The following is a 13,486-nucleotide window of genomic DNA, read 5'->3' on the forward strand; positions in this document are numbered from 1 at the left end:
AGTACTAAAAGGAGGGTGAAACTGTGGGGAAATGGCAGTTATGGGATAAGGAGACTGCTGATAGGTTAGAGTGGGCCCAAGGACAGAGAGAGGCAGGGAAGGTACAGAACTGGAGGAAGAATATAAAGGGTACAATGTCTGGGGTTATCTGGGTTTATGGAGGCTGTTGTTCAAAACACATGTGGGCACAAGGCTGCCTAGCCATGAGACGTGACCTCTGCATCAGCCATGTGAAGGGTATGGAAATGTGGTTCCACTTGGCAGGAGCAGTCCTGCCCTTCCTGGGATGGTGTGGCTCCTGGAGGTCCCGGCATGGGTGCCTGGCATCCTAGCTTCCTTCTTCTCCAAAGGCTGAGTCATGTTGTTGCTTGTAGAGGAAGCACATGGTTCTGGATAGGCTGAGTGAGTTTTGAAAGACAAGCCAAGAGGGCCAGTTGCATTTCAGATGGGGCTGAGTGACTCTGGAGCTGTCATGACAATCAGAAGGACAGTGGCTGATCATCCTGACCGAAGGAGGAGAGAGCTGTCCGCAAACAGAAGGGAAGCAGCTCTGGGATGTGCACGAAACACTGGTGATCTGGGGATCAGGCAGCCCCAGCATGGCCTTTCTCCACCCCCTTACCTAAAGTAAATAGACATGGAGATAAAGACAAACTAATGTGACAGAAATCCAGCATCCCCAAACACCCCCGTTCATTCAGACATTTTTCTGTAGCTACCCAAAAAGACGTTTTATTCCATGGTTCAGTTAGGTCAGCAGTACTTCTTGTCCTGAAAACGGGAACATAAAGAGACAAACCATCACCCTGCTTTGAAGGAGATGTGAGAAGATCAGTGCTCCTCCTGCTGGAAGGCATTTGGGATGTACATTTCCAAACCAAGCCAGTGTCCTCCTAATGGATCTAATTTCTGGAAGATGTTTTGGTTGCAATCTGTGCAGGAGACTCATCAAAGAGTTCACAGAAGGGTTGGAGCCTTGCCTAAGTAGCCCATCCGCTTCTCTGACAAGCCACAGCTCCCCAGGATCTGATCACCCAGACAGGCCACTCTGTGATGCTTGCTAGGGCTCCTGTGCTGGTGGGGGGCCTGCGAGGGCCCTGGGGCAATGACAGCAAAGGAAAGTGGCATTGCCCTTCCACAGCTCTGGTCCACAACTGCTGGTCCTTTCCCTCAGGGGTGCAGAACCTCTTTCAGGCTGAGGGTGAAATTCCATCTCAGAGAAGCTCTTGAGGATTACATAGAAACAGAGCAAGTCAGAAGGGGCCTTCCAGGCCATCTAGTTTGACCCCTGGCACTAGCCAGCTCCACTCACGACATGCCCACCATGTGCATGTCCAGCCTATATTTGAACACCCTCACCGATGGGGCTCAACCACCTCCCATGGAAGCCCATTCCATACCCTCGGGGTCTTGAATGTCAGGAAGTGCTTCCTGGCATCTAAATGGAACCTTGGCTCCCTGAGCTTCACTCCGTTGCAGTGCTTTCTGCCTTCCTTTGCAGGGAAGAACAGGTCTCTACCCACCTCCGTGTGACACCCCCTCACATACCTGTATGTCGCCAGCAGATCCCCTCTGAGTCTCCTCTTCTCCAGGCTGAAGAGACCCAGTTCCCTCAGTCTCGCCTCATACGTCTTTCATTCCACGGACTAGCCAGTCATGGGCAGACCTAGAAGCAAAGGGACAAGGTCAAGAATGCAAAATGAAATAAAATGCTCACATTGTTTAACTTTAAGCTCCTACTGCCAAGAACCAAACCTTAGGGGAAAAATTTCAACTTTTTTGAAATGTAAAAAAACTTAGGAAATCACCAAAGGATTGGGGAGGTGTGGTGGTGGGAGGACCAGGAAAGGACCTCCTGGGATTTGGCTCTGGGGTGTGGGGTTCTGCAGCTCTGCCTTTCATCAAAATATCAGCCGCCCTCCCTCATGGGCACGTGTGAGATAGTCTGTCTTCCTCTTGATCCCCTGAGATGTTTGGATGGCTGAAAAGATAGTCAAGGCAGGCCATGCTCCAGGAGCAGCTCCATTGTGGTATCTGCTCCTAGCTTTTCACTTGAAACAGAAATCACACTACAAGCCTCTGCTGGCTGTGTGATGCCTCTGCCTGGGTGGATCCTGGGTACTGAATGGCTGACAACCCCTCTTTTGTGGATTACCCTCCCAGAGCTTCCCTTCACATGACCAAGTAGCTGGGTAAAGTCCAGGCTCTCAGTACCCTTTGCCTGTGAGAGTTGGGAATGCCAAGGGGTGGGCGGGTTCTGTCAGCTTTGGTTCCTCTCCTCAGCAGCACAATCTGTGTGGCTCACAGATCCCCAGAGGAATAGGCCTGGCGTAGCTATAAATCACTGGACGTGGATACAAAACCGTTACCTAGTTATGTGTGTGCGCATGTCTCTCTTGCTCTCTCCCTTGGGACAAACTGTAATCCTCTCTTCGTTTTTTCCTCTCTCTTTCTCCATCAGAAATGGCGACGCTATTGAAAATGAGCAGATCCCCCCAAGACACTGAGCAGTACCTTCTGAGGGCGAATGAGGTAGGGGCAATGCCTTGGGTTCCCTGAAAGCGGTTCTCTTTCCTCAATTATTGTCAGTACCCCACACACACACACACGAACACTTGAAAGCTGGGCCAATGACTTGGAGGGGCTGCTGTGGGGTAGAGGCTGGCATTCAGGGGCATCAAGGATGAAAGTTGTTAAAAATCATGCACATCGATCCTCCTGTTGGGCAGAAGCTTGGCTGCAGGAGGTCAGGGTGATGCTGCTTATTTTGTAGGTCGGAGTAGCTGCTGGCTGCTTGCTTTTTCCTTGGTGTACGGCTGAAAGGTTGGAGGGGTGACGGTAGAGAAACATTGCTGCTGATCTTGCAAGATGAATCAGGAGGCTGTTTGGATTCAGGGGATTTGAGGAATTGCCTCCAGTGCAGCAAGACAGAGAAACTTCCCCCCATCAAATGATGCCCATGTATGTGTCCTCCTCCACAAACTCCACACTGTTGCATGGCAAGGTGTGGAACTGGAGAATCTGGGAAACATAGCTCCAGTGAAACTTTCCAGAACAAGAGAGACAGAGAAAGAAGGCAGTTTACAAAACAAAAAGGTCTCCAGAGGATGAACAGGCTGTTGCTGGTAGAACAGGACTCCTGGGGGGTTGGGTCTGAGAGAGAGCAGCTGGGAGTCTTCTTTGGTTCTCTTCTCATCCTGTGAAAAGAATGTGGAGTACTGCTTGGAAGGGATTACTGCGGGAGGGAAGGAAGTATTGCTTTGGGTGTCCATGACTTCTGAGCTGAACTCATCAGTTTGGAGCATTACTTTAGTGCAACCTAAATATTGCAAAATTCCTTTTTGGAGATGTTGTCAAGGCTGCATTCTAGTGGTGGACAGGGCAAAAAAACAAAGCTGAATCTACCCAGCTTAAAGCTGCCAGGAACTAACACTTAGGTGTGGCATTTTGTTTTTTTCAGAATAGGGAAAAAACTGCACACATGATTGGTGGTTAGGGGAATGGGAGTGTGGGGTATGGTTTCCTGGAGAAGCCCAGAGGGCTGGACTTGACCTTAATGCTGAAGGTTCTGCACTCCTGATGCAGAGATTACAAGTGAGGCCTGCTGCAGTTTGGAAGGTTCCCTGCTAAGACTTCCAGGCACTCCTTTCCATTCTGCCACAACTCAGCTGTGACAACAATTGCCATAAGCAACCCACGTCTACTGCAGCAAAGCCAGCAAAGAGTGCTGAACCACCTTCAAGACTATTTATTCTGGCAAAAGCTTTAATGGACTACAGTTCATGTTATCTGATGCATGGGACACTGTGGAGAGTTTGGGGGTTATTGGGTGGAGGTGATGAATGCAAACATTGAGTTCAAAGGAAAACAAACACAGAATGTACCAAAAGTGACAATCATATTATGAACTGTGGTCATGCACAATACAGGTATTAATGACAGCACAATATCCTGGCACTAAGTAAGCCAATTAATTTCTGCAGTATGATAAAATCCCCTTATTCTGATTCCAGCTTCTGGTGATAGGATTAAACTTCATGATGAATCTGGATAGCTCCAATGGACTTCAGTTTGCTTGCTTGCTTTTTAAATGAACGTGCCAAGAAACATTCCGGAACATCAATTCATTGTTGGAAGAAGAAAAATCTAGGGAGTCCTAGCAATTGGCAAATCCTTGCTCCCCAAAGAACCAACAAAAAACTGAATCAAGCCTACCAGCAAGGCTTTTGTTACTAATGTGGGCGCACTTACACTACAGAGTTCAGTCAGGGCATAAATACAGGAATCTATAGCTGCATTAGCACCCATGGTGAAGAGTACAGGAATGTAGCATTTGATGGGGCTAATGGGAGTGTCAAGGTCTAATATACCATGTGTAAGATCGGCAAGCATGAATTAAGTTGGGAGGGGAGGGGAGCTGTGGAAATTTGCTCAGCACCTAATTTTCATCTTGCTGTACATCCACCAACTTCATTTTAGGAAATCATATTTGGGGGGCCCCACAGTGTAATGCTCTGATCCAGGAATGAGTTGTGATGAGGGAAAAGTCTCTTTGTGGTAATTTAGCACTTGTGATTGTGGGCTGTTCATTCTTTCTCTGAAAGGTCTCCGTGCATAAGATGCAAGATCTTGAGTATAGGTTGCAAAGGCAGGAAGAACAATTCATTCGAGTTCTCAGCTCTTATTGTGTATGTTTACCTGGCGGGACTGGCTAAAGAGCTATTGGCTAGGCTGGTCTGTGCATTCCAGGAGATGCATCCGAGAATCCTCGGCTTGCAACCTTGCAAAAGAAGCTGGCATGCAACAGCCCCATGGCGTCCTGCCGCGCCTCTTTGGAAAGTTGCGCTCCAGCATCCTCTTGGAGCGGCAAGGCAGCCGCTGAGGCACAACGCGTGAATCACATGCCAGCGACACATGATGATCTGATAGCTGTGCTCCAGTCAGCACATCCTTCGCTTTGCAACCGGGATGCTGCCGGGGTCTTCCTCTCGGCATCATCTATCAATCTCTCGCCCCCACCCCTTTTATCCCCCCCCCCTTCTGGGGCAGTTTGTGTGACACATTTCCCACCACCTGTTCTACGTCTTCTTCTAAATGGCGCCGTACTCACTTTATCTCCTCCCAGGGGATGATGGGGGATGGTGGGTGGTCTGAATACCCATCGAATGCCTTCTTCGGTGGGGTGGGATGGGTAGGGGCCGGCTGCAGAAAACGTGAAGGAGCGAGGGCAAAGATTAAGAGTAGGAGATGCCCCCACTTCACGCAGTTTATGCTGCTCATAATTGCTCCCACCCCTGACCCGCCCTGCGCGCGCACGGCCCTACTTCGGCGGCGTGTGTGTGCGCGCAGGGCGCGTGTATGGGGGGGGGTCTTTCCGAAACAGGGAGGGGCGCGGCTACGCGACGGTTCGTAGCCGCCAGCCAATGAGCGGGGCCCTGCCAGTGGGGGGGGGGGCTCTTAAAAAGCTTCTGGCCCTGCAGGCCGGGGGCCACAGAGGGGCTGCGCGGGCGGCGAAGGGAGCCCAGCTGCGGCAGCCGGGATCCCCCAATGGACTAGCGCCTTGCTTGCAGCCAAGATAGGTCCCGAGGGGGGGCGGCTGGAGAGAAAGACGAACGCCCGCCCATCCCCCTTCATCCCCCCTCGCCAAAATCCCCGCGTGTAACTAGTCAAGGGCGTTTAAAGGACCATTGTGTGCCTTTCCGCAGTAGCTCTCCTCCCGCCTGTCCCTCCGTTTTTTGCTCCGTTTCTTTCCTTTCAATTTTTTCTTTCCCCTTATAATCCTCCCATTTCTTTCTCTTTTTTATTTCTCCCGTCGTTCTTTTTTTTTTCTGTTCTCCTTTCTCCGATGATTTCCTCCGTTTTCGGATATTCCTCATTCTCTTAAATATCTCCTTTAAACTCATCCCCCCCCCTTTCTTTCTTCCTTCCCTCCCGCCTCAAGGAGGAAAACTGTTTTCTAAAGAGAGGTTCTCTCTCCCCCGCCTCTGCAACGATTTATCTCGGCTTTTCTTCTTCCCAACCGGACGGGGCCCCTTTTTGAATGCACCACCGCTGTTGTGGGGGGGCAAATCGCCATCGATCGGGAAGGCAAAGCGACCCCCCCCGCATCCAACCCGTTCCGACCCGCCCCACCCGGGGAGGAGGAGGAGGAAGAAGAAAGGGGCGAAGAAGCCCGATTCTAGAGCCGTCCACGGAGCCGCCTCCGCCGCTGCCCGGCTGGAACCCGGCGCGCCCTAAGCATGGTCACTGTAGGTATTTCGCGCTTCCGTCGCTCCTTTGTATGCTGCGGTGTGGGGGGTGCATTTGTGAAGGGTACGGGGGGGGGGCGAGTGAGGCTTTCCGAGAACCCTCCCCGCTCGTTTTGGAAGGTTCTGGCCTTGAAGGTGGGGGGCGGGAGTAGGAGAGAAAGCGCGATTTCTGCGGCGATGGATACGGGAGCCGATCCGCGTTTCCCCAGGCACGCAAATCACGGCTTCGAAGCATAAAATGACACCCTTCCATCGCCCCCAGCCCAGACCGTTCGGCGAGGAAACGCGCGCGCCCGCGCTCGCGTGTGGGGTGGGGGGAGTCTTGGGGCGCGCGCGCCCGGATTGCCAGAGGTGGTCTGTGATGGGGGAGGCTGCGCACCCCTCGGATGTTCGTCCCCGACGAGGGCGTGCTTCTCGTCGTGCGTCCCCGAAGGGGAACCGTCTGCGTGCCGCAGGCAGGCAGCTCCGCGACGCACCGGAGCGTCCAGCACAAGCATAACGGACGGAGCAGCGTGGGCTTTGCTGGGGCGGGACGACGATGCAGGCGGAATGGTTATCGGCCCCCCATCCCTGATCGTGGCGGCCAAGGAGGGGAGGGAGGGAAGTTCCTTTCGCCACCCCCACCCGCTGGAACTGCGGCGGCCCCGGCTGGCACCAGGCTCCTGCCAGGGCGGCTTGAGATCGGGGGCAGCCTGCTGCCCCCCGCCGCTCTCCGCCTCCGTACGTGTCTCCGCGGTGGGGGCAGCGTGTCTCCATCCTTGGAAGGGGCCGTAAGCAGATGGCGACGATGCCTGCCGAAATGCGAGTGGCGCTGCCTAAGGAGCCTGAAGCAGGGGCGGCGGAGCCAGAGGCATTGGGGGCGCCGCTTGCGCTTCGGGCGTGTCTCTCGGGGCGCCCGCGCGCTCCCCGCGGACCGGCGCTCGTGCTCCGCGCGTGCGTCTGGCTGCTGCCCCACGGGCGCGCGAGCGGCGGCTGGCTCGGCCCTGCTCCGGGGACCGGCAGCGGAGGCACGGGCGGAGGACCGGGGGGCTCTCGGAGTGGCCCCCTCCGTGTCCCGCCCTCGGGGCGCCTCTCGAGGCGTCTCTTTCCCAGGCAAGGCGCTGCAGCGAGCAGCCCCCGCCGTCGCTGCGAGGGAGGGGCAGGGGGAGCTTTCGAGTGCGGTGCGGGGCTGGCGTGGAGGAGCACGCAGGAGCCGAGCCCATTGCAACGTGCCTCCGTCTAGAACCTGCATGTCCAGCGCGGCGCCGCCGCCCTCCTCCCGTGCAGGAGACGCAAGCAGGAAGGAGGCATACGCGCCCGCCTTGGCGCGGTCGGTGCATTTCGCCGCGTCCCTGCGAGCGCCATCCTTTGGAAAGCAGCCCGCCCCGCCCAGCGCGTTCCCGGCTTGGCCCGGCCCGGCCCGGCCCGGCCCCACCCCACCCCGCGCAAGTCGGGGAGAGCGCTCCAGACCGCGAGAGCGCCGCAGCCGAACAAAAGGAGCTGGCGGCGGCGGCGGCCGACGCATTCGGGGCGGGGGGTTCGCCGAGCCTCCCCCGCGCGCGTTTGGCTTGTGCCGAGTCTGTTGCAAATGCCGTCTGTGTGGCTGCGGGGGGCGGCGGCGATTTGGTGAAAGAAATGCATATGTCTCCAAGTAGTCCGAGGGGCTCTCTAGAATTGAGAAGGAAGGGGCGCGTGCGTGTCTTTTGATGAAGAATAGGGGCACGAGGTGGTCGTGCTGAGGATGGCGGGGGGAGGGGACCAGACCCCCAAAGGCTGTCCGCGTGCCCGAGAAAAAGGAGGCATGCACGGCGGCGGGGCTGCAGGAACACGGCGGACTTCAAACATGCAGCTAGTTGCAAAGAGGGAAGGCGAGGGGCTGGGAAGAGAGACCGAAAAAGCAGAAAACCGAACCCTTCCTAAAGTGGAATAACACAAAGCCGTTTTGACCTTGTCGGGATTGCCGAGCTATTTGCCTGCTGCCGTACTGCAGTGTGTACCTCACCCTCTAGGAAATGTGGGCATTCAAGGTGAAGGGCCTGAGGAGCCCTGGCCCTGGCCCTGCTTGGTGGGTGGGTATGTCACCCTCTTCCTTCAAAAGCTGCATGCATCGCATTCCAACCTCATGCACCTAAAGGCAGTGGGAGGGAAGGGAAAGCCACAGGGTCAGCAATGCAGCAGAAAAATTAAAGTGTTGGGGTGGGTGGGGGTTTAAATTGCAGTGCAGAAGGATGGCAAGCAGCTTGCACAGTGTCTCTGCTCACAGGGTCAGAATAAGGGTTTGGCTTTGATGCTGGGCAGGGTAACCTGGGCTAAGGCTGGCAGTGCTGGTCTTGCATGGAAAATGGAAGGGGATCTGCTAACTCCGTGGGTGTTAGGGAAGGAGGAGAGGGGGTGCGCTTGCCACCTCCCAGTCTGACTTTGCAGTTGGACCACCCCCTTTCCCTAACTCCAGCCTTCCCTAACTCCAAATCTCCTGTGTTTCAGCAGGAGTGGAAGAGGGAAGTCTTTCCTCCTGTCACCATGCACACCTGATCTTCAATTCTGAGAGGGGGAAGGGAAGAATCAGTTGGTGCTGCTGCTGCAACTGGATGATGGCAAATAGCATGAAGTTTTCCAAAATGTGACTAGTAGGGCCACTAACACTGTATTATAAGCAGCACCACTGAGTTGCTGGGCTTCCTGTTTTAGGAAGCTGTACAGCTGCTATTAACATTTGGGATATTAATAACATTTGGGTACAGAAAGTGTCTGCCGTTATAAATTCATTAATGTCTACCCTTGGTTCTCATACTCTTGCAGCAACAAACACAGCCACCTGAGGACCTTGATCCTCCTGAAAAGCCGGCAGATGCATGTGTGAGGTCGTTGCTGCTTCCATTTTGCAGATGGGGGAATTGAAGCTAGGCCTGCAGTGAGTGGGATTTGACCCGGGGACACAGGTCCACTAGAAAGACTCCGCTGCTCTTGGATTTGGCAAGACAGAGGTCTTTGCTGTCATGGGAGGGCAAGCTGTTGGCCTGCAACTCCTGTCATCCCTCCCATTGGCTATGTTGGCTGGAGGTGCAATCCAACCACAACTGAAGAGCCACAAGTTGAGCATGTCTGCTTTTTGTAGCCAGGTTTGGTGTCATTGCACGGCATAGTTCCTTCCTTGGATGAAGGACTCTGTGCTGTAGGTTTGCTAAGGGTGTCAGAGTGAAATCAGAACCACAGAGAGCTAGAAACCAATCAGACATGAAAGGATATCTCTCATTCCTGACGGACACCAGTAAATGTATCATCCTTGCCTCTGAAGCTGGAAAGGGGCATATGCACACAGTCAGTCAGTCCATAATGTGCTGTCTTTTCTCCTGGCCCATGTGAGTTATCTCATCCCTGCCCACCCTGATAATTCTGCATTTCTTCCACAGCTCAGTCCAGCTGTTTCATAAATTCCTGCTTTTTGTTATTTGTGACTGGGGTTGAGCATTGCTCTAGGCCCAGTTAAAGCAGTCCTGGGTCCATCTGGGTGGGACAGGCTTACGAAAGAAGATGTTTGGAGTAGGTTGGACTGGGAAAGAGGTCTAGACTGTCTTAGGCAGAGCCTTTGCCTTCTGTGTCTGCCTTCATTGCAGAGGAAAGATTGGGAAGAGTCTGCTTCTTTCTTGTGCCTAATTCTGCCCCTTTTCTTTTAAGAAACTGGCCAGTTCCCTCATCAAAGCCTTGAAGCTTTGCAAGTGGTAGTGTGATGCTTCCAGCTAGTCCAGGCCTCTGCCTCTGTGTTTCATGGGCAAGGGTGTGTTGGGCTGGAGCAGGAGCGTTTTTGCATAACAAACTCTGGTCACTGTTTCACAGTGTGCCTGGGGGCAAGACATTGGACTTTTGGGGTTTCATCCACACTTTTGGCCAAGAAGTGATGATGGGACTGGTGAGCTGGGAGCCAGGATCCTTCTGTTCTGTTGGTTAATATGCACAGGTTGAGATGAGGTAGTGGGTGTTGTGTGAGGTGCAATGGCTGCCTTGTTTTCCCAGTTGGTCTGGCCAGGGGGGTAGAGCCCAACCTCCCAAAAACATGCAGTTTCTCTTGCTGTTTTTATACTTCCTTACAGCGTGTCAGCAGTCTCAGTATTACATTTTCTGGAGAACCAGAAAAAGCAGGTAAATCCCTCAGTGTTCTCAGGTGCCTTTATCGCTAGTAGTCATCAAGACTGTCAGCTGGGTTGTTTCTGACTAAAGCCTTGTGTGGTTCTGGGACTGCCATCATGATGTCTCTGACTGCTTGTTCATAGAATCTTGCACAATATCCTGGATCCAGCACAAACTGCACATTGTTAAGAAACTCAGTACTTTGCTCTGGGAGGGTGGAACTTATGAAACATGGAGCAGAGAGCAGTGGCCTGGTAGGTTGCCTGAGGTTGCTTCTTATTCGTGCTACCCCCTCTGCTCATGTTCTTCTGGACATTCTTGTGCTTCTTCCCATGGTGCCTGCTCAAAACACACAACAGAGTTATCTGTCAGATTCAGTAGAAAGTATGCTAGCTGAAAATCAGTGTGCGTACACAGGTGCAAAATATGCATGAATCCTATACTGTCAAGCACAAAATATAGGTCTCTTTCATGCCGAATTGAGCTAATGTGCACAATGTGGACAGATTTTATGATATGTGAAAGTTAGAAACATATAAACAGAGCAAATAGGAAGGGGCCTCCTGGGCCATCTGGTCTGACCCCAGGGTCTAGCCGGCACCACTCACGACATGCCTACCATGTGCATGTCCATCCTATCCATGAACACCGTCACTGATGGGGCCTCAAACACTTCCCGTGGAAGCACATTCCATACTCTTGGGGTCCTAACTGTCAGGAAGTAGTTCCTGGCATCAAAATTGAACCTGGGTTCCCTGAGCTTCGCTTTGTTGGAGTGCGTCCTGCCCTCTTCTGCGGGGGAGAACAGGTCTCTACCCACCTCCATGTGACATCCCCTCACATACCTGTATGTCACCAACAGATCTCCTCTGAGTCTCCTCCAGGCTGAAGAGACCCAGTTCCTCATATGGCATTCCCTGCAAACTGGCCACTAACCTTGTGGCCCTAAGCTGCACTGACTCTAACCTGGCTATAGCCTTCCCATAACCAGGGGCCCAAAACTGAACACAAACTGCAGTTACAGGTGCACCAGAGTTGTATAGAGTGGTAGTAATACCTCTCTCGATCTAGAAGCCACACCTCTGGCTATGCAACCAAGGGTGGTGTTTGCCCTCTTGACCACCACATCACACTGCTGACTCATGTTTCGCCTGCAGTCAACCAATACCCCGAGGTTCCTTTCACAAGTGCTGCTCTTCAGCCTCTTGTCCCCAAACCTGTACTTATGACACCCATTCCTATGCCCCAAGTGCAAGACCTTGCACTTATCCACATTGAACGCCATCCTGTTGTCTCCTGCCCACTTCCATAGTCTGTCCAGATCCTTTTGGATCTGGAGTACCTGCTCCTCAGTTGTGGTCACTGCCTCGGTTTTAGTATCGTCTGCAAATTTGATCAGCAGACTGTTCACCCCTTCTTCCATGTCATTGATGAAAAGGTAAACAGGATTGGCCCCAGGACAGAGCCCTGGGGGACCGTGCTTGTCACTGGTCGCCATCCCGATGATTCCCCACTAATGGTTACCCTCTGCTTTTGCTCAGTCAACCATGCCCTAATCCATTGGACAGTGCATTGGTGTATCTCAAAACTCCTCAGTTTCTCAACTGAGATATCATGGGGCACTTTGTCAAAGGCCTTGCCGAAATCCAGGTAAACCACATCCACTGCATCCCCTCCATCTAGCCACCTCGAAACCTTGTCATAGAATTCCACAAGGTTTGTCTGGAAGGACCTGTTATTCTGGAAGCCGTGTTGTGTGTGGCCGCCAGCCTCCCTTCCCTATCTAGCATAACCAGATCTCTCGCTATTATGGGCCTTTCCATTGTTTTTCCTACAATGGACGTAAGGCTAACTGGTCTGTAATTCCCCATGTCCGTTCTACTACCCTTTTTGAAAATTGGGACCACTGATGCCACCTTCCAGTCCTCTGGAACTTCACCTGTTCACCATGAGGCCTGAAAAATGGAGGCCAGTGAGTTTGAGAGAATCCCTGCCAACTTTGGAAGTACTCTCAGGTGTAACACATCAGGGCACAGCACCTTTGTAACATCCAGTGCCCTGAGGAGCCCCTTGACTTCTAGGGGGGTGACTAATCTGTGCCCCTAAGTCCCTGGCCTCATTTAATCTCCCATGCAGACATCCCCTGTCCTGCTTTGGGGAGAACACAGAGGCAAAATAGTCATTTAGCATCTGTGCCTGTTCCCTCGTATCAGTCACTGGATCCCCTTCCTCCTTATTTAGCGGTCCCACTACCAGTCTCCCCTTCCTCTTGCTATTTACATGCTGATAGAAACCCCTTTTTGTTGCTCTTGATATTCATTGCAAGTCTCAACTCCTAATCAGCCTTAGTCTTGTGAAGAATCCATCTGCAATGGGCCTCCTCCGCCCGGTATACCCTTTTGTCTATTTGCCCCAGTACCCATTTCCTACGGAGGTTCCTCTTGCATCTAATTCCTCTAACCACCTCCTTTCGCATCCATGGCGGCACTCTCCTTCATCCCCCACCTCACTAACTAGAGGTATCGTCAAGGCTTGCGCCTCCAAAACCTCCCTTTTGAGTGCCATCCACCCCTCCTCAACTCCCTTGCCTTCCAATAACCTGTCCCAGGAGACTTTCCCCAGTCTGGCCTTCAGTTGGCCAAAGTTGGCCCTCTTGAAGTCCCAGCTTCTAGTACTCGACCTGGTGCATGCCCCCGTTCCCCTGATCTCAAAGCAAAGGATGGAGTGATCACTTGCATCCAGAGCTCCCCTAATCTGCATCCCATCTATCAACTCCTCCCTGTTGGTCAAAACCAAGTCAAGGATATCCCCCCCCCCCACCTTTGTTGCCTCTCAGACCCTCTGCATGAAAAATTCTCTCTCTTTAGCGCCTAGGAAGCGACATGACCTGGCTGTCACCGCTGAGTGAGTCTCTAAACTAATATCCGGGAGATTGAAATCTCCCATAATTACTGTGTCCCTCCCCCAAGATATCCTTAGAATCTGATCTGTCAGGACATCATCCAGGGTCTCAAGTTGATCTGGAGGGTGATAACATACCCCCACTGTCAGGTCCCTCTCCCTGTCAAAACCCCTCAGTTTCACCCAGACTGCCTCTATCTGTGCTGCATCCTATCTCACTGCATCCTTTCCCT

The 13,486-nt window shown here is 52.9% G+C and overlaps 1 protein-coding gene across 2 annotated transcripts in view; it reads left to right on the forward strand.

Annotated features, from left to right (window-relative positions):
• Window positions 1-2,448: 2,448 nt before the first annotated feature.
• The window catches only part of ELAVL3 (ELAV like RNA binding protein 3), a 73,070-nt gene continuing 62,032 nt past the window's right edge, over window positions 2,449-13,486 (forward strand). The window contains exon 1 of one of the 2 annotated variants that reach the window (XM_044443590.1): window positions 2,449-2,532. In XM_044443590.1, coding sequence (XP_044299525.1) covers window positions 2,464-2,532 — 69 coding nt within the window. In that variant the 5' untranslated portion in view covers window positions 2,449-2,463. Of the gene's footprint in view, window positions 2,533-6,171; window positions 6,249-13,486 lie in introns of those variants that run through there. The other variant, XM_044443587.1, reaches the window with a different exon arrangement.

The sequence above is a fragment of the Varanus komodoensis genome, unplaced genomic scaffold, assembly GCF_004798865.1.
Source record: "Varanus komodoensis strain SLA01 unplaced genomic scaffold, ASM479886v1 scaffold42, whole genome shotgun sequence".
Lineage (NCBI taxonomy): Eukaryota > Metazoa > Chordata > Lepidosauria > Squamata > Varanidae > Varanus > Varanus komodoensis.